A 23,698-nucleotide genomic window follows, 5' to 3' on the forward strand; every position below is an offset into this window, starting at 1 on the left:
TTGCCAGGGTGGTTCCATCCTATATACTGTATAACCTAAAATATTAAGGCTCACATGCAGAGCACTTAAAAAAAGCCTTGATTAATTACATGGTGAATGATTTGGTTTCAGGACAGTACTGATCAAAACGTCATCCATCTGGGACTCTAACACACACATACATAAAGGACTAGCTTTCTACTACCTAGCCCACTGAAGTGTCCCAATTCATGATAAGATGGGTGCCAGAACCAGCATTAAGGAAGGGCTGGAAAAATACAGCAAAGGGGAAGTCTATGATGGCCTGCAGTTGGATCATATTTTACATATACATATATGTACATTATATCTTGTGAACTATTCTTAGTGTGTGTTATGCCGCAATAGGTATTTGTTTTGAGTAAATATTGGCCCTTTTTCTCCTTCATGCAAAAGTACAGAGAGTAGACAAGAACACTCAAAGCATTTCAATGGCAACTATTTAGTGAGAACTTGGGAATCCAAGGTATTAAACATTAGAAAACAGTCAAAGTCATAAAATGCAGTAGCCACACTGCATCAAAATCTGTTTCTTGAGGCCACCTATTTTTTTTTTTTTTTTGTCTTAGAAGAGTCTTTTCCTTTTAGAAGAGAGGACTGTCTTTACTTTTCTCTGTATAAAGTGTCATCTGGCTTTTACTACATGTTCTCTTTTCCACATAAAATGAGGAACTGTGATTTTTACAAGTCTAAAAATGATAAACACTGCAGAGGTTCAGAATAGCATCTAGAAATAAATACCCTGTCTAACACAATTTTGAAGCTTAGATTGAGCTTGAATGCTTAGTATCTTTATGGGAAGTAGAGGAATTGAGCTGCTTAAGAAAGAGATTTCCAGAAAACAGACAAATGGGAGAAGCTCTGCATTGTATCAAGGGATTTAAACCGAAATTGGCCTTTTAGGCTGAGAATGTCCTAGCCACTGAGGAAGTTTCACTCTCCCCTTCCTGTTGTCTCTCAGTACTTAATTTCATGTTAAACCTGTGTCTCTAGCTGTCTTTCAAGGGCAAAAATGCAGTGCTAGAGGAGAGGACCATCATCACAGTTCAATTGCTCGAGGACTCTGTTAGCAAATCTCTATAGCTAGCAACTTTTTGGCCCTTGGGTTGGCTGTTTGTTGGTCATCAGTCACTGGTAAAATCAGAACTGTGTAGTCTATATCCATATTGACAGATGTGTTGGAATCAGAATATAAAATATCTGCTTCCCAGATCTAAGACTCCCTCTCTGCAGGGCTCCATAAAGATTTATTTAGATTTGCTTAATTTAATTTAGTTCAATTTTGCCAAGCTTTGAATCATTCTCTATTAAGTAGGTACAAAATTCTTATTTTAAGTAAATAATTTAATGTAATTTCATTAAGATATATCCTCTTTAGGCCACAGTCCTCTCTACATCCAGAAAATATTTCAGAGTAGATCAGCTATTAACATTATCAACGGCTTTTCTTATAAGGAAGGCTGGACTACGATTTACTAGTATCTAAAATAATATCAAGAACCAGAACCTTCAGCAGATATCTCTCCAATCTGCACGGATTAAGAGTTGAATCTCTGCATGCTTAGTTCCTTTTTTATGTTTATACTTCTTCATTTTGCATTTTACTATGCTACTGATTTTTAATTTCATAGTGATTTAATTATCATTACTCATCTTTATTAATTATTTCTCAGATACACTATTTCCTTACCTCAGTTTCCTAAGGTTATTCTCCATTATGAAAATTTTCAATGTAGCTTCAGAAACAGCTACTCAGATTCCTGGCAATTGTAAACATGACCATGACATTGTAAGGGTACAGTAAGAAGAGTTTCCCCCAGGGGATATCTTAAGGGTTGCTAAAAGGGGACAAATATATTTAAAATATACCAACTACTGGCTCTGGAGCAGTTTGAGTCAGAGAAAACTGAAAAGGACTCCTTAGGGTTGGAAAGCTACTACTTAGATTGATTTCCCTTGCACGTCCAACACTGCTGGCAGTACCTTTTAATCACACAAGTATACTGCTGCCTTCACAGCCGTCTGCTCAAACAGCACCTGCCATGGTCAGAGGAGGCTGTGCAGAGTGAAGGTGTGCTAAGATAGAAAATTGCTCTTCTCAGGTTGGCCACAGTAGCAATAACCAAAAAAAGAATATGAGCCCTAGAGCCCCTTCCACACAGACCAGGAACCGCTGCAACTGCAGTGCCAAGACTGACTTCCAAATTCCAGTAGTCAGCAGTGGAGTAACAGAAAGAAGTGTCTGCCTGGGTAGCCACTAGTCTCCCTCAGGAGTTGACACATATTAATTTTTCAGTGTGAACAGAGCAGATGAAGAACACAGTGTTATTGACTGACAGATGACTGGCATGTCCATAAACTCACTGGGTCTAAGAAAAAGGCAGGAGTCTAAGTCACACATTCTGTGGAGTTAAGCAAAGATAGTTTTCCACATTGAGATACACTTCACTTTTTTTTTTTTCTTTAACTTGGTCAATGATATTTGCAAAAATACAAAACCAAGCAAAAGTATTATCCAGTATAATTCCTCTGACACATCATTCAGTCCTACTTCTGACCTTTTCATAATCCCATCTCTCTGCATTTCTGTGGTTACAATATATTCCATTGGCACTTATTTCATTCAGAATCTCTTTCATTTTGTTAGGGTTCTGTTGTCCACAGCTATTCCCCTCTTTGTCCTCAGTTCAGACAAACCTGGCAAACTTGCAACTACATAAAGATAATACACATCAGAGACATTATATTATTTATTACTCCCTGTTTAGGACCATGATATTTTTGTGCTGAGTGCTCTGTAATAATTCAAGCCCACATGAGTACTCGGGAAAGACACTCATATCTCTTATCCTGTCCTTCTCTGGAGAAAAAAAAAAAACAATGTACAAGCAGTAGCCAATGATTATTGACAGTCTTCTTATACATATATTACCCATTCTGATACCCCTTAGTTTTCCTTCCAAATTTGTTTTGAAAGAAGAATACAGGACCCTGTAAGAAGAAAATGTGCATGCTGGACTGTAATTCTTGCTGATGTGATACCAAATCAAACAGCTTTGCAGGAGACCTAGATTTGGTTGATGCATTTTTGTCACTCATTACCACCATGATTTACTGTGATGTATGAGAGAGAGACTGATGCTGTCCAAGGCTGCTGAATTAACATAACAAATGCCACAAAAAAAAAAAAATCTTCAGGGTAAGAGCCAGTTTGAAGTAAGATTATGATTCTGACAAAGTCTAGTCAGTACAGAACTTCTAGTTATATGGGGTATACTGAACTGCTAAGTAAAAGAATATATCATGTAGGTATTATTTTGAAGATCCTGGAAGAGAAATGTAGGGGGAAATTCTGGCCTTTTCTGAAATAAACACCAAGATTCCCATTCACTTTGTTAAACCAGGACTTCATTCATTGATTGAAGCAGAAATCAGTTTTGAAGCTAGGGCAGCAGATGGTTGAGCCAGGATTTGGGACACAGATTTCAGGAGTGTAGACAGGATTCAGAAAACACTGGCAATTAGGAATGGAAATAGTAATTGAGCCAGCAGATATAAAACTCCTGAGATATATCATGTAATTTTAAAATTGAACATTGTAACTACCATTTTTCTAAATATTCTTTTTTAGTGCCTCAACAGAATAAAAATTTCATACGATGACATTTACTATGAAACCATAAAAAGAACTAATGGCCTGTTAAGAGAACTACTATGAAAATAATGCAGTTCAGAAGGTATTTTCAAGCACTTACTATACCTAGAATAAAAACATTTCACTTTGACTTCATCTGAAACTCATTTCTGTATGCCTAATGCTATTGTCACAGCATAATAATATATCAAAATAGTATCAGATCAGCTCATAAAAAATTTCATTACATAAATTTTGTTAATATGATAAATATTAAAACACTATTAATGTAGAACAATTTGCTGTAAAATAGTATTCTGGCAAATAAAAATGAATTAGGAGACCATCAAAAACTAGTGGAAAATATAACCAAAAAACTTTATATCACTTATGAAATAAGTAACTATATAACTTTCCATGTTAAACTTAGAATTGGGAAATGCTTTTATTCAAATAAGGAATAAAACTGAGGTATGTATATTTCTTGCTGTGAGAAACTGTTTCGTGTATACACTATTTAAAGTACCACCATGGCCTTCAGCACCATTGATATGTGCCTGATATGAGCATTGATCAGAATTAGAAAATCCAATGAGACCAGGTCAAGATCTGTAGAATAATCTACAGTTTACAGGATAAAAAAAAAAAAAACAACTATCTGAATAAGAGAAAAAAAAAATGCTATATGAAATTTCTATGAGCAAACAATACATTTTTTTGTTCTGGTTTGGTTAAATCAGTGGAAGTTGCTTGATGTTCATTATCTGGAAAAATTAGGCCATTTAATTAGCTTCCTAAAGTTGCCTAACCTCAAGTTCTCAATTTCTGTTTGAATCCTGGTCATTATACCTTTGAGCTGGAACAGTTTGAATTGGTATAAAGGGTGAGATTTAGGAGAATCTCCTATTGATAACTTAATGCCCACACTGATCTCACTATAATTTTCCCAAATGTGTTGGATTAAAAATAATAAATACAAGCTGAAAATGGAACCAAAAGATAAAGGAGATTTTAGACAATGGGAGAGAAAGACTTTTCTTTGCATACAGCAGTTTTTCCAAAATAGTAAGTGGAAAAAATAAGTGTGATGACACAGACGAACTTTCCTATGTCATAATTAATTGTGATTTTGTTTTTATAAGGAAAGAAGAGTTCCAGAGGCTACTGAATTATTAATTTTAAGTTATTCTGTCCCCTTTCTTTCCAGTAGATAGTTCTGTTATAATGGCGACTGTGTATATTAAAAATCACTGAAGCAAAATCAGAACTCTCATCTTTCATTAAAGAACAAATATATTTGATGGACTGTAAATTCTTTAGAGTGTACACTAGATGTTGACAATAAAGACCATTTTATTTCTACATAATATTTCTTCTTTGTTATAAAAAGGAAAGTTTACATGTATTGAAGTCCGATTTCACCTTGAGAGGCAGATGGGTTACTATCTCATCCAGATGTACATACCAAGTCTCTTGATCGTCATTCTCTCTTGGGTGTCATTTTGGATCAATATGGATGCAGCTCCAGCCAGAGTGGCTTTAGGCATAACAACTGTACTGACCATGACAACACAAAGCTCAGGCTCACGAGCATCTCTTCCAAAGGTAGGCAGAATTTCCTTTGTACCACATTAGTACAAAGTCATAATGCTATGTGGTGAATAAACACCTTCAGATAACCTTATAAGACGTGTTTTAATTATTAACATTTAAACATCTTCTAAAGGAGATAAATAACTTTGAAATATTTAGGGTTTTATTGACTCACCAATCAAATATATTCTATTTCTTCCCCATCTCAACTATTTAGCCAACCACATATCTACTAAATTCCATAAACCTCAGCAAGTGATGAAAGTAATGTTATTCAGTACTGCATAGATGCTGCTTAGCAATTGAGTCTCGTCCTTTTCCCAATCCAAGTAGCTAAAGACATACTATCAGACATTATCAAATTTCTAAAGGTCATAGATCCCAACCTGTTCTCAATTATATTCCTTTCCCAAAACCTGCCTACATTATGAATTAACTCACTAGTTACAAACACATTTACATTAAAATGTAGAAAACTGTGAAGCTAAATAGCTTCAAACAATTGTATAAAGAATGGCTCACTACACAATGTAAATAGCTTAAGGTATATTTCTATGATTAAATAGTTAAGTTTTCTGACTTGGAAATGCTTTATAGATTTTATTCTTTACTTTAAGGGTTATTCTTTGACCATCTTCATGTGCCATTGCAGTTAATAGAAATAAAATGTATACAATAAAAATACATAAAGTCCACTTCTGTATTAGTTTTAACATGGTATTTTTAGGTTGGCTAATTTTTTTTTTTTTTTAAGTAAAAAGATACACCTAACGGAGGTGAGTGTGCTTTGTGCCTTAAATATATGGATTCAAATGCATCCAAACATAGCATCAACAGAAAAGAAAATTACAGGACTAATTTGAACCTATATCTTTGATTTATCATGCCTATATTAGTAGACAATGAACACATCAGAGTTCTCCATCTACCTCCCTTCTGCCTAATTTCTCTTCCAGGAACTTTAAATCAGATCCATTATAATATAGGAATTCCCACTGGTCCCCCTATAAACTATTCTCTAGTTCCTTAGTATCACTCACAGATCTCAGCAGTACAAATGGAGGAAGAACATGTGCTTCTCGTGGATTATTCAGTTTGTGGTAAAATACACAGTACGCTATGAGGAACTGTTAATGTAATAAACAGTAAAAACATTGTGTGAAAGATTAAATTTTAAAAAATAATATTTAGCATTTCTAGATTGAATTGTTGTCCTTCTAATTATCTAGCTTTCATGTTAAGTTTTGTTTCATAAAAGTAGTTTTGAGATGTGGAGATATTAATGCATTTACCCCTGACATGAAATACTAAACTTCACATCTCTGGTTTTAACATATTCAGTCTTCTGCTCTATTCTCTCCATAGGTATCATATGTCAAAGCGATTGATATCTGGATGGCTGTGTGCCTGCTCTTTGTATTTTCTGCACTTTTGGAGTATGCAGCTGTAAACTTTGTGTCAAGGCAGCATAAAGAACTTCTGCGATTCCGCCGCAAGAGGAAGAAGAACAAGGTAAAAGTAACAGCATTCACAACTTTGAAAGAGAGTCTGAGATTGATATATGCCAGGATATAGGGTTAATTTGGAAAACATACTGCAGCTTAAAGTGGCAATATAAATAAAATGGCAGCACAGAATGAAATTCACTGTAGTCAGAGGGTCACTACAAGGACTATGCACTGCATAAATCCCACTTGAATTCTCAAAAGAAGGATTAAGAAGGACTTAAATGAGGCATGGGCCATGTGGGAACCATCTGCACAAACATGAATTTCACTCCGTTAGAAGAGTTAAGATTATACTTCAGTGGATGAATGTTACTGGTACAAGGAGCAGTTTGTACTACACTGAGATTCAACAAATAATGTTTCCTAATTTTATTCTAGTATTCAGTTCAAAGCCTTAACAGCTATGTTTCATATATTTTTTTTAAAAATACAAAAAATACTTATTCAATTAATATTATTAGTGGAAGAACAAACATTTTACTTTAAAAGGCTGAGAAGTTTGAGGTTTCTTCCTTCTGTCAAGCTAATTTAGTGTAAATTGTTCATACAACTAGTAAGAATCTTTAATATAGCAAAGCAATAGTTATTAATATTTATTTCATAGCTGAAGGTATCTAGACTACCAGTAAAATAAACCACTACCATTGTGCAGAGTCAAACAGTTAAGAAAGCTACAGGATTGAATTCTGAAGTCTGCAGATAAATCAAGTAATAAACAAAATTCCTTGCAACAATATGTAACTCCTACTTTTGATTTTTGAAAGAGTATTTCTCCAACCTACTCATTAAATGAGTACCCACCATTGATGTCATGCAGAGCCTTTCCACTGGCTTTCTGTCACTATTTATAATATTTCTGCAGATGCAAGTGACTGTAGCAACATAACAGTTCAGTCATCTTTCATTCCTGAAGGCTTAACGCCATTTATTGCTTACATCACAAGAAGATGTTTTACAGGTTGTTTCTCTTTTACTGAGAAGATATTGAAAATCTGCAATGTTGTAATGCCTACCTAAGTAGTCTCTGCTAGCAAGACTCCATGTTAAAAGGCAGGATGAACAGTCAAATGAAAATGACATTTTCATACATTTGCCTGTTGTTGTGTGTCAAGTCCTAGACCTCTTCAGGTGCAGAGAGAAACTCATGTACTGTAGCCTTGAGGATGATTCATAGTGCATGTACCTGCTTTTAACATTTGTCCCTGTGAAAAATGTGCATTTTTCTTTCACTGACAGTAACAGAAAAAATACTTTAAGACACAAAAGAGGAAAGCAGAATTTTTGTGACAGGGTGTTTGTTTTTGAAACATGGCAGCTCTCGGAAAGCTGTTTAAAGGTTTGAAATAGGGGAAATAATACAGGCAGAGACAGATTACTGGACAGGGCACAGGTGAGCCACAACAAATGTGTCATGTATCAAATACAAAGAGCTGTGCTGAGTGATATATTATGTGACTATACTTCTAGTCCATTTTTTTTTTTTTTCACCATGTATTATAGTGTCTTCTGGATCTCAGGCAAATTTGTCATATTCAACTTCAGTGATATTTTTTATTTCCTTAAATACACATCAATTATTATAACCACAGGATTAGAAACTGGAAGGCAATATTGCCTTCCTTCCTCAGAATCAACCCAAATCTATTTCCAGCCCCACCTTAGCAAGACTTCAAACTTACCAAAGACACTTTAGCAATCACGATCAATCCAATTTCAGCCTAGGGGCATGTGAGGAAGGATCCACAATATACAAAGCACTTCTAAGAGGAGATCACTTAACATATATATGCACGAGTAGTGTCATTGACTTAAGTGTTTTGCTGGATCAGTGCTTGATATCATGGTATTTTTCAATTCACACTTAAAAGTCTGTATTCAGATTTTCACTTCATTAGACAGTCTTCTAGTTTCAGGTAGGTTGCCTGCTAGGTTCCTATAAAATCAGAGGATTAGACCCAGAGACTGCAGGATCTATAGTAAAGTATCAAGTACTTCCCTTAGATTCTGAAGGATGAAGACATGCATTTCAATGTTTTACTTCATAACATAACCAGGTGAGGATATTAACTATATTCAGAGATATACTGCTTTCCCTTCCTCCCTATATCTGTATGTTTCATCATGAGACAGGTTTCTCAGCCTAAATTTACCCAAAAAATACTTTCTTCTCATGCAAGGTTATGACTTTGACAAATAGACATTTTTCTGAAAAGAATAATTTAACTGAATGCTTCTTGACTTAGTTCACTTCTATGTAGAGCTAGAGCTGAGTTAACCTTTGAGAATACACCTTCTCAAGCTCTAGAGACAGCTCTGCTAATTGCTTCTCTTTTTTTCTCAGTGTTTTATTAAACTATTCCTTGCCTAACAAGTATACTAAAACTTAAAACATTACAGCATGGAGATTTTATCTCTTCCAAAAAATTGGAATGCATCCCAAACCCTCTGGTATACAAATGGTAAAGGATGTATTATGGATTAAAGAAAGCAGTTAATAACTAGCCTTCCTTACCACAAGTGTTATTTATTCACCACAATTTTCAACATGAAATGCAGGCCGTAGGATCATAAGTCAAATTAACTTGTGTTTCCTTTCTCTTTTGACTTTTTCAAAGTCAGTTACTATGGCGCACGATTATAAAGTTTTGTATGTGTTTGTCATCCCTTTGGACTAGGTCAAACAGTCACTGGATCTCAGGAATTAGACTGTATTGACTTCTAAAACTACCACGTATAAAGAAATGTTAATTTGACCACAAAGTCAAAAGATTTGAAAATAAGTTAGGTTAAAAGGCTGTGTTTAAAATAAACTTCAAGGGCTTCCCTGAACATTAAATTCTCTTTCTTTTCAAAGTGAAAACTGCTATTCTATTCAGTATTTATGTCCAAATAGATTTGAAAAATAGAGCAGTTTGGATAATTTGTTAAACATTTTCATCCTATCTGTTTAGCATCTTGGGATATTTTACTAGGATTAGGTTTTTCTACCAGGTGAATTTCAGCTGATGAATACAGAATTTTTTGACACTGGCATTTTACCTGCAAGGATATATCAAAATTCCTAGTGATTCAACTGTTGCAAATGTCAAAAAATAGATGGTTTTGGAAATGTTTCATCTCAAGTATATATTGATAGAAGAGAACTTGTACGAATAATACCTGATTGCAATCGAGCAGTTGAAGTATTTCCAAAGTCTATTTTCTTTGTAATTAAAAAGACATGCTTGTTGCAAGAAATGTTTACTTTTGCCAAGTAACTCTAGCAACAATCAGATGATTACATTTCAGTGCTGGAATGCCCTTGGGAGTTCAATTAATCCATTTTCCTGACCTAATTAAGGAACAGTTATACCTCATTCATCCCAGTCATAAAAATTCCACAAGCTCCACTATAATCTATTCCAGTAGTTTAGAAAATTTTTTACTCGTGCCTTTTTTGGCCTCTTATGGCTTGTCTAGAAGGGCAGAGAGAACAGACTACTTCATTCCTTTATGTAGCCATTTATACATTTTCATTCAGTCATCATTTCTGTAAATATTCCTAGTTGGTACAGTCTGGTTTTTGCTCATTCTCATTCTCCTTCCTGGAAGTTCTCCTAATAAGTCCATATAATTCGTCAAAACTGTGTTTGCAACATGCAGCCTAGCCAGTAACAGTTGAGGTCAGTTGAATGATCACATGATGCAAGTTAACTGATTGTTTATCCAAACCAGTTTGCCATTTGCCTTTTTAACAACGTGGTATTGACCTGTATCAAAATTGTGACCTTCCATAAATCCCAAGTCTTTTTTCAGAACTACTACAGACACATTCACTTTCCATCTTACATTTGAAGTTGATTATTCCTGGTTAAATGTAGTACATTGTATTTGCACCTACTGACTCTCCTTCTGTGTTTTTCAGACTCTTTGTCCGAATCATTGAATTCCATTTTAACTCTAAACATATCCTCAAAAAAAATTATAGTTTTTCCAAGGTCTTTTTTAAATTTAATCAAAACCATCAACTGTTCCTTCTCAATGTTAATTAAAAAAACACAGGAGAATTGAAATGTCTCTCTTAAAAAGCATATGATCTAACTCAGATAAAACCCTTGCAGTAAACAAGTGTAGCAAACAAAATAAGAGCTGCTAAGTTTTATGGTAAATTTCAGTTATACAATATGTATTTATGTACAGAGCTGTATCAAAACATTTCAGCATCTGAAGCTCATCTATCCTTGCCATTTTCCTTATGCTTTTTCCACCTACAGTCACTGCCACTTTCTTACACCATCTAGTACATTTGCAGCTTTTCTTCACAGACAACAGTAACAGCAGCAAAGGTGATTCTTAGGTATAACTGCACACTCTGGCTACCGTTTTTATGGTTGTAAGTATGGACCTCATTCAGTGATTCCAAATAACTGAAAGGCAAATTTCTTTTCAGAGGCCTGATCCAATTTGTACAGAACTAACAAAAATTTTGAAGTGTTTGGGATTGTGTTCTAAATACATTTATAAATAAAATCTGTTATTGTAACATAATATGCAACCTATTCATTGCTCTTTTCCAATAAGCATCACAATAAGTATAGGAGATTTTTCAAAAAGGGTCTCATTTCTTTATGATTACATAAAAGGCATAATGAATTAATGAATTCTGAGAATGGAGGAATTTTGGTTCCCAGTTTGAGACTTCATTTGGTAGTCAGTATATGTTCCATAGTGCTTTATTTCTATCAGAAAAAAGTCTGGCCAACGAACACAAGTATTTCACAATTTTTTTTATTACTAATGTGATGGAAACGTTCCTTCAGAATGAATGCAAATTAATTATTCATTTATAGTTACACTCCTTTCAGTCTTGAAAGACAAAAGGAAAAAAAAAAAAGTGGCAGAATTAGAAGTTGCACGGGGATATTGAAACATATCTATGACCAGGGCTTTTTCTTAGTTGCATTTACACTGTTCAGAAAAAAACATTAACTGTGTACATATACTGAAGAACACTGATTTTAAATTAGATATATTTAGTTTTCAGGAATAATCAATCTTTTAATTCTATTTTCAAAAATCTAAAGATCACCGTATCTTTAGTGAGGAAAATAGACATGCAAACTAGATTGTCTAATGGTAATCACACCTCTTTTCTTTTGTTTTCTTTTTGGTCAACACTTCCGTTTTGATGAAAGTATTTTGAGGGAGTTCTTGATGGAAATGAAATCAGTGAATCATTTCAGCATAGCAATGGCTTGAGATGCACAGGACCTATAGACGGGACATTGCCTCAAATCTACAGTACAAATTTAAGGGTAAACTATAAAGATGATGTCCCATTTGTCATAATGTGATATCCAATCATTAACAGAGGCCCTGTCCTTTTGTCTGAAATAATGTCTTCCCATGTGAACTCCATATACCTTCATTGCTACCTGTATGTGATGATGTGTAATGTTAATAAAGGTACCTGTCTTGTTAATTTTATAATCCATTTTGATCTGTTTAAATCTGGATTAAAACATAGTATTAAAATCTTACTTTCTGCAACTTCAAGGAAACAGTGACATCAGTTCAAGAAGAAATCAGTTGCTACCAGATCAGCATTTAAAACCAAGTTGTGTGTAGTGCAAAACAATTCAATAGCAATTTTCTTCTCAAAAACTAACAGTGAAAAATATAGTGTTCAAATAACCAAAGCCAAGGCCTCAAATAAGTCTTCAGGCTGTTACCACAATCTACAGTCAAAAGGCTATGGAGATATTTTCAGCCCTTATGCATATTACTCTTCAAGAGAAATGTATTATTAAATATACGGACAGAAAACATTGTAGTCAGAGCCACAGAAACTGATAGCTTTCTAATACTTTATAGCTATGTATTTTGTGGAACAATGCTGATATGAAGATAAACTGAAATTATATCCCTCAGGCCTCCAAAGAATTCTAACTTTCCAAATAAAAATTGTTATCTAAATTTGTTTCCTATCTTTAATTACAGTAATTTTAATAGATATGATAAAATATATATATGTAGCTGTATGCAGAATAACTTTCAATTTGTTAATTCCAAAGCCGTAGGTTTGAAAAGAGCATTCATGTTGAACCTTTATTAAAGTTCATTCATAATGAGATTTTAAAAGCTCTATCAAAAATCAGTAAGAAATCATTCATTTTCATTTCTCTAGTGTTGATGCACTAAACAAGTATACAAAAGACAAAAAAAGCTTCCTTGCTACATTAAAAAAAAAAAAAAAAAAAAAAATCAACCAAAATGCAGGACTTCTTTAGGAAGATTCACTGTCCAGATTCTCAGATGGGACATACAGGATGATTCCATTAGACGATTGCAACAGCTGTGAACTCGAACACATGCATCATGAGAAATACTTCTAGTCAAAAAGTGCAACTGTAGCCATGTCAATTGATAAAAACAAATGGGGTGCCACTGACATTTTATAAAAATACCTTTGAAACAGCACTCAAATGTTATCAATAATAACAGTAACTGTATCTTTTCTGCTGTGCACGAGCACCCTCAGATATGAACCTGAAGCCAAATTAATGTTTTTTCTGCATTATGAACCTCCTTGAATACCTGCAGAACCACATTTTGGATATTCCAGCTGGTACCTCAGAAAAAAAAGGTATGCTGGTACCTGGCATGTCACAATGCTCCAGAAGGTGCCCTTTCCTGCATATCTATTAGCCCTATCACTTTGGTCTGAATTGGCAGGCTCCAACCATCCTGCCTGCCCTCATGGAGGCACAAGCCTACAAACATGGGCAGAAATGCTAGACTCCAGCCCACTTGCAGACTAAATCCAAGATGTCTGCAGGCAATAAAATAAGCAGAGACCTGGCCTTTCAAACCATTCTAGGGGATCATTCAGTTCAGGTAAGCATAGAACAGAGACAATAAAGTCAGTATATAGAGCCTCATCTTGAAAACATACATAACTGAAACACGTTACTCAGAAGAATTATTTTATTATCTTTTTGAGCCTGTGTAATCATAAGCATTATTTTTTTGAGAAGCATGAAATGAATTAAACCCTGAATTGTACATACTAAGGTGTTGGAATGGCAAGTTTAGTGTAAATTCTCACAGTCCACATGTTTGTAACTTCTGTTAACTGGAACATACTACAACTCTCTGGAATACAACTACTATAAAGAAGTAATTTCTCATTCTTTTCTGACAGGAGAGGAACACTACTGTAGTCATTAGATCTTTGTTTTATCACATCATCAAAAAATGATCCTATCATTTTGTATTTCTGTTATTCATTTCCATATTGAAGTCAGTCAGTGGCTTTTCCTCTTGTTCTTTCCTGTTAATTTTTCTTTATTTTTTGTTTGTATAGGAGAGTTCCAATACAGATTTAAAGTATAGTAGTTTCAGTTAACTATATTAGTCTATAAATTTATTCAATTTACATATATGAAAAAGTATTGCAGTTGGGTGGTAACTACAGCTCTTCTGGATGCTCATGATGATTGCCAACTAGTTTACTTCAAACTTAGTAACTGATCTACATTCTTTCGCATTTACTCAACTAATATTGTTAATAAACATAACTGGATTTTTTTTAAACTAAGTAATTAACAATGGTTCTTCTAGCAAGTACTACTTAACTGAAACCTTAAATATGTAAATATATTTAGAATTAATTCTCCATTCCAAAACATTTTCAGATTTTCCAAATGTCACAGTCATTTTAAAAATTACAAATGTGGAGGTTTGTATTTAAACTTATGTTCACTGAGAAATTACATTGGTATAAAGTAAGAGGTTTCAATATAAAAAAAATTCTTCAGAATTACTGAACTGAAATGCTAATTATTTGACTTGCTTTGATAAATACTTTTTTTTTACCCTTTTATTTGAATTTAAACTAGGAAGAGCTTTAAAATATCAAAAATTCTCTTACAAAAGGAAAATTGCTGCTCATTTATTTTTCTAATACTTACAGAAATTATCTTCCAAAATACTTATTAAAGAAATTGCCATACTTCATAAAAGTGTAGAATCCTAAAGCAACTAGGCTAAATTAGACATGAAAAATAGGAAATTCTGAATTTAAACTCAGTATTTTAAAAATTACGAGTGCCACGAAAATCACGTGGCTATCACATGCATAGCATAAATAGTGAAGGAATATATTGGAATATATTTCAGAAGGAAATTTGTTCCTGGCTTTACAGTCCATGTATCATTTATTTGCCTGCAATTGTACCTCCTTTATTATTTAAGAATACATATGACCAGGTAAAGAGAAGTACAAAATGTGTCTCCAGACAGAATTCAATTTCTTGAAGTGCATGCTATGAAAATATGTATATTTTCAAACCATCTACTTTTGTTTCTGTGCCATGTGATTAAAAACCATTTTCTCTTATAGCTCCCTGAATCCGAAATGTCTTTGCCAGTTTTTCTCTGGATTGACAGAAGAATGAGTCAGAAAAAAAATCTGGCCTTTAGCTTTCATTCACTGTATTTTAAACTAAGACACCTTACATATTATTCTCCTTATCAGATGTATTCACAGGGAAGAGCAGAAAGAAGGCATACATATAAGATTAACTAAATATACAGTGACCAAACAGGCAGGATTCTCACTAATATAATTAATGTGAACATCATTAGTGCTTGTATGATGATTATCTCTAGAGGCCAGGATCCCATTTTGTTAAGTTAAGCAATGTACAGAGTTAATGGCTGTTGTCTAAAAGACCAGTGTGAAGTCTGCCCAGTTGAAGACTGCAGATACTAACTGTAAATGGGGAAAATTAAACCAAATAAGTTCTGTGCCTGATTACCACTAGTTTACTAAGCTTTCTCTTTTCTCTAAATAGATTACAGAATCTATAGACAAATAGGAAAATTATGTGCTTGTTAAAGCTGCTGCAGTATTTTTGACAGACACTGATAGGGCTGAAATTTCAACCAGTTAAGATAAACTGTGGACTCAAGAAGTCTCTAAGGTAAAGGTGCAGTATTTGCTATTGAACAATTAGTAAGATTTCTGTAAATTAAAAATAAAAATCTTGCTTTTTTTCTTTATTTTTTTTTCCTTTCTTTAAACAGGATGATGATGTAAGGGAAAGTCAATTTAGCTTTACAGCGTATGGAATGGGCCCATGTCTGCAAGCAAAAGATGGAGTGACACAAAAGGGGCCAAATACTGCTGTTCAAGCTTCACCAAAAAGCCCTGATGAGATGAGAAAGGTATTCATTGACCGGGCCAAGAAGATAGACACAATATCCAGAGCTTGTTTCCCTTTAGCCTTTCTGATTTTCAATATTTTTTATTGGGTAATTTACAAAATCATCAGGCATGAGGACATTCACCAATAACAAGATAAAGGCTTGCAGTACATACAGATCTGACTAGCACGTTCAACAGGAGGCTTTCTGTTAGAAATGTGCATCGGAAGAGTGAATGGGAGAGTTAAAAGCATTGAGGGGGGAGAAAAAGGAGATCCTGTATGGTCTGTAATGCCCAGTCACAGTGTGACTGGAGGAATGACACCCAAAGAAGATACATCTGCTATTGCAAACTGTCTGTGTCAAAATAAATATTAACAAGTTTTTCATTGTAAATCACTCTCTACTGAAGCTTTACTGCCAAGTATTTATACATACTGTTACATAGTAGTATAATTGCACAGTACTCTTTGATGTTCCTTAAATTTTTTTAATTCTGGTGCATTTTTAATTAAAGAAATGGATCCAGAATACCCAAGGTAAGTTCCACAGCATTACGGAATAGATTAGCATTTGTAATCTTTATTACAATTTTACAAGATAATGACAAATTACTGATTTGAGATTACAGTTTTGAGGACTTTTTCTTGTCTTAAGGACAGTACCTGTGGTTTTGCAATGAGCACATTTGACACACTTAAGTTACATAAGTTATTTAATGTACTTTGTATTACTGTTCCCCTGGAAGGTGTATGTTGAAATCACTTCAGACAGCACAAGGTATCTGCAGCCTAATAGTCTGCATATCACATGAGAAATATATTAAAATTTGTAATGTACGGATTCCTGCTAAGGATTATTTCTTCTCTTAATTACCTACACCTTTATAATTGAAACATATTATTTTTTGATACTTTTTATATTTTTCAAGGGTTTTTTTTTCTCAATTAATAAAACTCATACAACTTGTGAGATAGACAAACATCAAAATTTTGCAATACTTCATTTTGCAATGCAAAGAGATCTTGGACCAAAACTAAAAGCAAATAGTCAACTGCTTCACTGAAACATTTGGAGGACGAGCACAGCTGTGTTTATGCACGTTTATCTCCTATATATTACATAAATACAGGAAGTTTAATTTATGAATATATCAGGTTTTCTGACTCATTCTCTGAAGTATATTGGTATGATTTAGATACTCCTTAAAGAGCATTTCACAACTTTGGAAAGACATGCAGCTCTTCTAAAACATGAAAAAGGATCTAAAGTGTCTTTTACATTTATTGTACTTCACATTAACAAACAGGAGAAAAACTATTAAAACTCTTGGAGAGATTCTCCCTGGTTAGGATTAAATAAGTTATATTAGTTGCTTCTTTGAATTGTAACACAATAGATGAAATTTATGGCATAGCTTGTAGGGAAGAGTGTTTATTTTTGCCAATCTTGTCTACTGAGAAACAAAAACATGATAAAATAAGGAAATCTGACATTTAGAATTACTAGATATTTTAGGTCCAGTATCTAAGGCTGTTTCTTATTGCAGAGTATTTTTATTTTGAACATATTTTAAATTTTTGATTTGCTGTTGCTCAGAATGTGTATACAAAAGCAAAATCGGCTGGAGGCAAATGTCTGGTGCACTGCCAAAGGCATGTTGAATACAAAGCAACAGAAGCAATATAACTCTGAACTGAGGATTATAACATAGCAACCTTGGGTTTGGTTGAGTTTGTTTTTGTTTTCCTCCAAGGATTAGCTAGATTCTAAAACAATAGCTCAGATGTGTCAGAAAGCAGCTGTATAATCCTCCTTTATTTTAAAACAGGAGTTTTCTTTTAATATGTAGTGTTACTTTATTTATGATCTGACATGATTTCAATTCACTTTAAACAATTATTTTTTGCTGAGTTTGTGTCTTGGTTTTGTTGATTTCTTTATGTGTATGTTCCGAAAAATCCTGTTCACTTATGAAGGTGCTCATCTGTGTAAGGGGGTATCATGATCTAATGGCTGACATTTCAGCATATTAATCTTTCTCAAACTTATCATTAGCTGTATTGTATGACAAGGGATGTTAACTCGCTTCCACTATCAGCAAAGTCAACAGTATTTTGTTTAAGGACTATTTGAAGTACTAAATCCATCACCAAGAGGCAATCATAAAAAATTACATTATCTTTCAGGCTCATTTCTTTTATTTCTTTCTAAAATAGCTGACTTGAATTCAATAAAGAATTCTTAATTGAAGGAACAAGTGCATAAAAAAAAATGCTGGCCTGATCAGAATAACTCCTGATTATTTTAGCTTATAACTCGAGTACCTGGTTCATATTGTCTCTTTCCCAGCCATTCAATAGTCTTTTGCTCTCACACATGTTGTATAACATTGTTTTGAAAACATTAACAAATTTGAGTAATACAGAGTTAAACAAATTTAGCCCTAATTCTTTCTTCATTCTTAAGGCAGAAAAGGTCTATGCTCTCAGATAGGAAATTTTGAAAGTGATAAAAGAGTGATTAGATTATAACACTGGGAAAATGTAACAGGGTGTGAGAAGCAAGAAGGACAATGAAGAAGATAAAGAACATGGGATTTATTTTTCCAACTCAATCATATATTGATTTACTTTGGATTCTCTTTATTAGAGTTTGTTCCAAACCCTTTCATAGGATGCTTTACAAAGAAACCTTTGTGATACGTGAGAGATTATTCTGTTTACTCACTAGGAAGACTTATATTTAGGTGATTTAGATGTGCACTTTACATTTAAGGAGTAAGGTATTGCTTCCACTTTGTACTATAACCACTTACAGAGCTGTAGGTTGATAATGTAGATAAAAATAGAATGTAATAAAATGTACAAAACCATATATTTTTAACAGTAGGGAAAGATAAAAGGTCTTCCTTAAAAAAAAAAAAAAAAAGAGTATTATTTTTAGCAATAATAATTTTATATTAGATGGAAATTAAATTATTTATACAGTTCCCAGCCCAAGCTGAGATGGTTGATTGCAAAAGATAGCCATACTTTATGTGCAACTTCTGCTCTCATTTGAGCTATCATAGGTATTAATCTAATCCAACAGAGCAGAATTTGGCCTTAAACTGTGAAACTGCTGAACAAGCTATTAATTCTTACAGTACCCCTGTGAGATAGTAAAACAACTTTATCCACATCTTACTGTACAATCATATGGTTATTTAGATGAGAACAATATCAGCTCATCATAGCTTTTTTCCTTTTTGAGACAGTTAAGAAGAAAAATATAAATCACAAACCAAACTACTTGTTAATAATAAAATAGTTATTCTGTTTTGGAGTGATTATGGAAAAGGTGCCTTCAGGCAACACACGTCACCTACAGTAGTTACTGAAATACTATCAGTTTGTAAGGCTTGTGGAAGCAGGTCAGATTGCTAGAAGCAGTGGGTTAAATGCCAGAAAAACGTTGGCTCATCTTGTATTCTTGACATTCTTGAATATTACTGCACTTCTTCACTTTCATTTTTGTGAAATATGCAAGAAACATTTCTTATGTTTGTATTTTAATGTATGACAATGATGTTAACTGATGAAATGGACTAAAGTAGCTACTTCCATGAATGTGTAATTGTGAACTGTATAAAAAGAAATTGTGCCATAAGCTTTTGACATAAAGGTTTAACATAATATACAGTATTTTGTGTGTTAGTGATCCTGGCTTTTTAAAGGCTACAGCAAGAATAAAGAAAAAAAATAATATGACAGTGTATTAATAACTTGTCTGTGAGTTGTCAAAATACTTCCTGTGAATTCTGTCTGATGGCAATTTCATCTTAAAGTACTTCCTTTTTGGTAAAAATCTATAAATGTGTTGTGCATGGACTTGTTTAAATTCCTTTTTATTGTATTACAGTATGATATTGAACTTAAACCGACATTCTCTGCCAACAGAAGTGTTAAAATATGTGAAATTTATGATGCCATCTATGTCAATGTAGATATTTTGTTCAAAAAAAAAAAATAAACAACTTTTTTCAGAAACTGTGCAATTATTTTTATGATATTTTAGGCAATGGGTTTAAAGTCACTGGAGGGACTAGGAAAATTTGGAAAAATTTAAGGTGCCTTACCATTAAATATTACAGGAGTGAAAACTTGAGAGAGAAGAAATAGAGTGCTTTCAGTTGTTGTATTATTCAGATTAAGCTTCAAAATACTTTGACTGCCTTAATGAAATATACCAAGAGGTGTTTTCAGGTAGCATGATGGAGGATGGCAGGCACCGAGTCAGGAGTTTTATATTCCAAGGCTTCCTTTAGAGTGAGTGGACAGAAAGAGATCTCTCCAGAGGACAGGCAGAGAATGGGCTTCAGTTGTGAAAAAAGCTCATTCTGAAAACTCAGGGAAAGTTATCTTGATAAATGCATACTGAAATAAGTACAGCCACTCCAAACAGTCCTGTGGGTCTTATTATCAATAAGCCAAATAATTTCACTTGCAGCAAAATAGTCTCATGGGAACTTTATAGAACTTTGTGCCCTCCTAAGTACTCCTTGATAGAAAAATGATTTCAAGAAAACTGAAGTTAGCAAATAATAAGTCCTTTGAGAACAGCCTGAGTTCTGCTAATCCGATTACAACAGTGTTAGTATTCTTATAAAGAGTATACAGAATGATCATCTCAGTAACAGCCTCATGTCAATGTGATGCCATTTAGGCTAGAAATCTTTAGCAGTCTCAGCACAAATGCTTTTTACTCCTTGCCCCCACCGTGACAAAAAGTAACAACAGTTCACTCCTTTTAACTTGACTGTCAAAATGGGATACAAATACAAGAACTTTGCCATAGTCACAAATTAATTATTTCCATTATCTCTTGCTAATAATTCAATTCTGTGACTTATGTCTTGGAGCTTTATGAAATGGAAATTTCTCAAAAGAACAGAAAAATTTAACAAGAGCACCAATGGAATCTGAGCAGAAATCCTGGGTGTGCCCTCACAGAGCCCACAGGACTACTTGATCAGACCCCTGCTATTTATGACAGCTGTTGCTCCAGCAGGTGTATACTATCTTGTTTTCCCAAGAGCAAAATATAACTGGTACCTCTGACCTTGTTCAAGTATGTTCACAAGCAAGAATGTCATGAAACTACTGCAGTAGCAAATATTTTTATGCTGAGGTTCACAGTTCCCAGAGCACAGAAAGTGCGAATACACTGTACCAGGTGTGCAACAAGTAATTAAGCAAGAAAGTAACAACAGGGTAATGTAACCCAAGAATCGTAGAAAGAAAAGAAGTATTAGGTCTTAAAGAGATCAATACATGGTTGTGTTACATAAACTGTCCAGCTCTTTCAACACAGAATTCTGGAAAAACAGGTATCAAATATCTTTTTTTTTCAATGGGAATTTAAAACCTTGGACAACAATCCACCAAAGTCACAAGACTAGAATTACAGGGAAAATTTAATTTTGGAAATAAATGAACCTTTTTCAAAATTTGAGTAATATACTTCCAAACCTTTAATAAACAAATATACATAATATATTGTTATTGAAAAAATATAGAAATTTCAACATTTACTTCACAGACTCACAAAGTCCCAGAATGGTTAAAGTTGGAAAGGATCTCTAGAGGTCATCTTGTCCAAATCCCCTGCTCAAGCAGAGCCACCTAGAGCTGTTGGCCAAGCTGAAGAATCAACAACCTCTGTGAGCAACCTGTGCCAATGCTCAGTCACCCTCAGCTAAAAAATCATTTCCTGATATTCAGAAGGACCCTCCTGTGTTTTGTTTTATGCCCATTGCCTCTCGTCCTGTCACTAGCATCACTGAAAAGAACCCAGCTCCATCTTCTTTACACCCTCAATCAATTTTTTTTTACAAAAATTGAGGAGGTTCCCCCAGAACTAGACGGTGTGTGCGGACTTACCAGGGATGAGCAGAGGAGAAGGATCACCTCCCTTGACCTACTGGCAACACTCCTAACACAGTCCAGGATACCATTAATCATTTTTGCCATAAGGGCACATTGCTGGCCCATGTTAAGCCTAGTGCCTACAGGACCCTCAGCTCCTTTTCTGCCCACCTGCTTTCCATCTGGTCATCACCCAGCATACACTGGTACATAGCATTGTTGCTCCCCAGGTGCAGGAATTTGCACTTTCCCTCACAATACTGAAAAAACTTTTCATGTAACGTTAGCCTCTATTTAACTAATCAGCATTTAAAACATCTACTGAGGTAATGAGCTCAGTGAAACTCACTTACATCGTTTTAATTCCTCTCTTAACAAACCAGAAAACACACCTGACCTACCTTGAAAAGCGGCATGTTAGTTCGTGTATGTTTAGCTGTTCTCATTAGGCATGTTCAGTAGGTCCAGAAGACATTCAAACAGTTGTTTTTAAAAGCAGATGATACTGAAGCTTGTTTGCCATTGCATGTAGTAGGAGTAGACCTCATATAGGTGTATGAGATGATAACAAGCCCACACATTATTAGAATTTGTCTGAATTTATTTAAAGTAAGAGGATATTGGAAATTCTTACAAATATAAATTATACTTGATTGCATTATATGTGAAAAAGGTTTCCCTCCCCATCCATTTCTTATTTCACGGTATCATTTCTCAGGAAAATAAAAATTACACCACAAGATGTCGCCCTCTCATACGAATTGAGGTATGTCATGGAGGTTTGCATTTTGCTCACGGAGATAAACTTTAGCAAAATGCATTCTTCGTGTAGAAAGTCCACGCACTGACATTCATTATTAAGAAGGAAATTTATAAAGCATAAGCACTATTCATGCTACAAATCACACTTCATTTTGAAAGTGATGTAAACGTTTTGAGGTTATGCTGTTTTAGAAACAAAAATAGCTGAGGTGTTAATTTATTAAGAACAAAACCCAAGGGTTTATGTCTAAATTCATATATGAAAATGTAAACAGTTTTATACCCGAAAATTTTATTAAATAAAAATGTAATTTTAAAGTAGAAACCAGTAATTTACTTTCTTTAAGTATCTGTTGATTGTCAAATATTTATTGTTACAGACATGATTTTGTCCAAAAGAAAATAAATAGCTAACCATTTTTTAAATCAGTTTTTTAAAAATTAAAGAGAAAATCAATAATTTATACTCTGCTCTCAAATCTGATAAAGTTAGAAGTTCTTTGGAGTAGATTCCTCATGTTAAGGACACTTTCAGTGCACAGGTACAGGTACAGGTACAAATACATCAGTTATTAGCTAGTCACAACAACTATTCAATTTATTAACAACATGCATGCTGTTATGCTGTAATAAATGAAAAGAAGGAAGCACATATAGCTTTCACTGAGGAATATATAACTTCATACTATTCACTGAGGAATATATAACTTCATATTATATCTAAGGTTCATAGCAGTATTTACAACTTTCAAATCAGTGAGTGTTTTGTTAGTTGTATTCTGTTTTTCCCTGGCTTTGCAGGCTCTCCTGAGTGATGACTCAACTGAATTACTTTGACATAACAACCAACTGCTTTATATATAACTGCTATGCCAATAAAATAAGATCAGTAAAAATAAAACAAGAAGAGCATATCTCACTTTAACACTCCAGCTCCGCCTGTAAGGGAAAGTATGGATCCAACATGAAAAATCTGTCCTCTTCCCTGAGACCCCAGGAAATCACTTGGGATAAGAGTTACAAGAAAATTCAGGTACTTAGATCCCTTCCTCCTTTCTTTCTTTTACTGGCTAATCCTGGAAAAA

At 34.0% G+C, this 23,698-nt stretch overlaps 1 protein-coding gene across 5 annotated transcripts in view; it reads left to right on the plus strand.

Moving 5' to 3' along the window:
• Nucleotides 1-19,962, plus strand: part of GLRA3 (glycine receptor alpha 3) — a 96,111-nt gene extending 76,149 nt beyond the window's left edge. For 4 of the 5 annotated variants that reach the window (XM_032983355.2, XM_032983356.2, XM_032983360.2 and 1 more), the window contains 4 exons: nt 5,043-5,257; nt 6,611-6,757; nt 11,928-12,047; nt 15,823-19,962. In XM_032983355.2, coding sequence (XP_032839246.2) covers nt 5,043-5,257; nt 6,611-6,757; nt 11,928-12,047; nt 15,823-16,092 — 752 coding nt within the window. In that variant the 3' untranslated portion in view covers nt 16,093-19,962. The remainder of the gene's footprint in view (nt 1-5,042; nt 5,258-6,610; nt 6,758-11,927; nt 12,048-15,822) is intronic. The other variant, XM_032983358.2, reaches the window with a different exon arrangement.
• Nucleotides 19,963-23,698: the final 3,736 nt, after the last annotated feature.

Source organism: Tyto alba, unplaced genomic scaffold, assembly GCF_018691265.1.
Source record: "Tyto alba isolate M040663 unplaced genomic scaffold, T.alba_DEE_v4.0 Super-Scaffold_6, whole genome shotgun sequence".
NCBI lineage: Eukaryota > Metazoa > Chordata > Aves > Strigiformes > Tytonidae > Tyto > Tyto alba.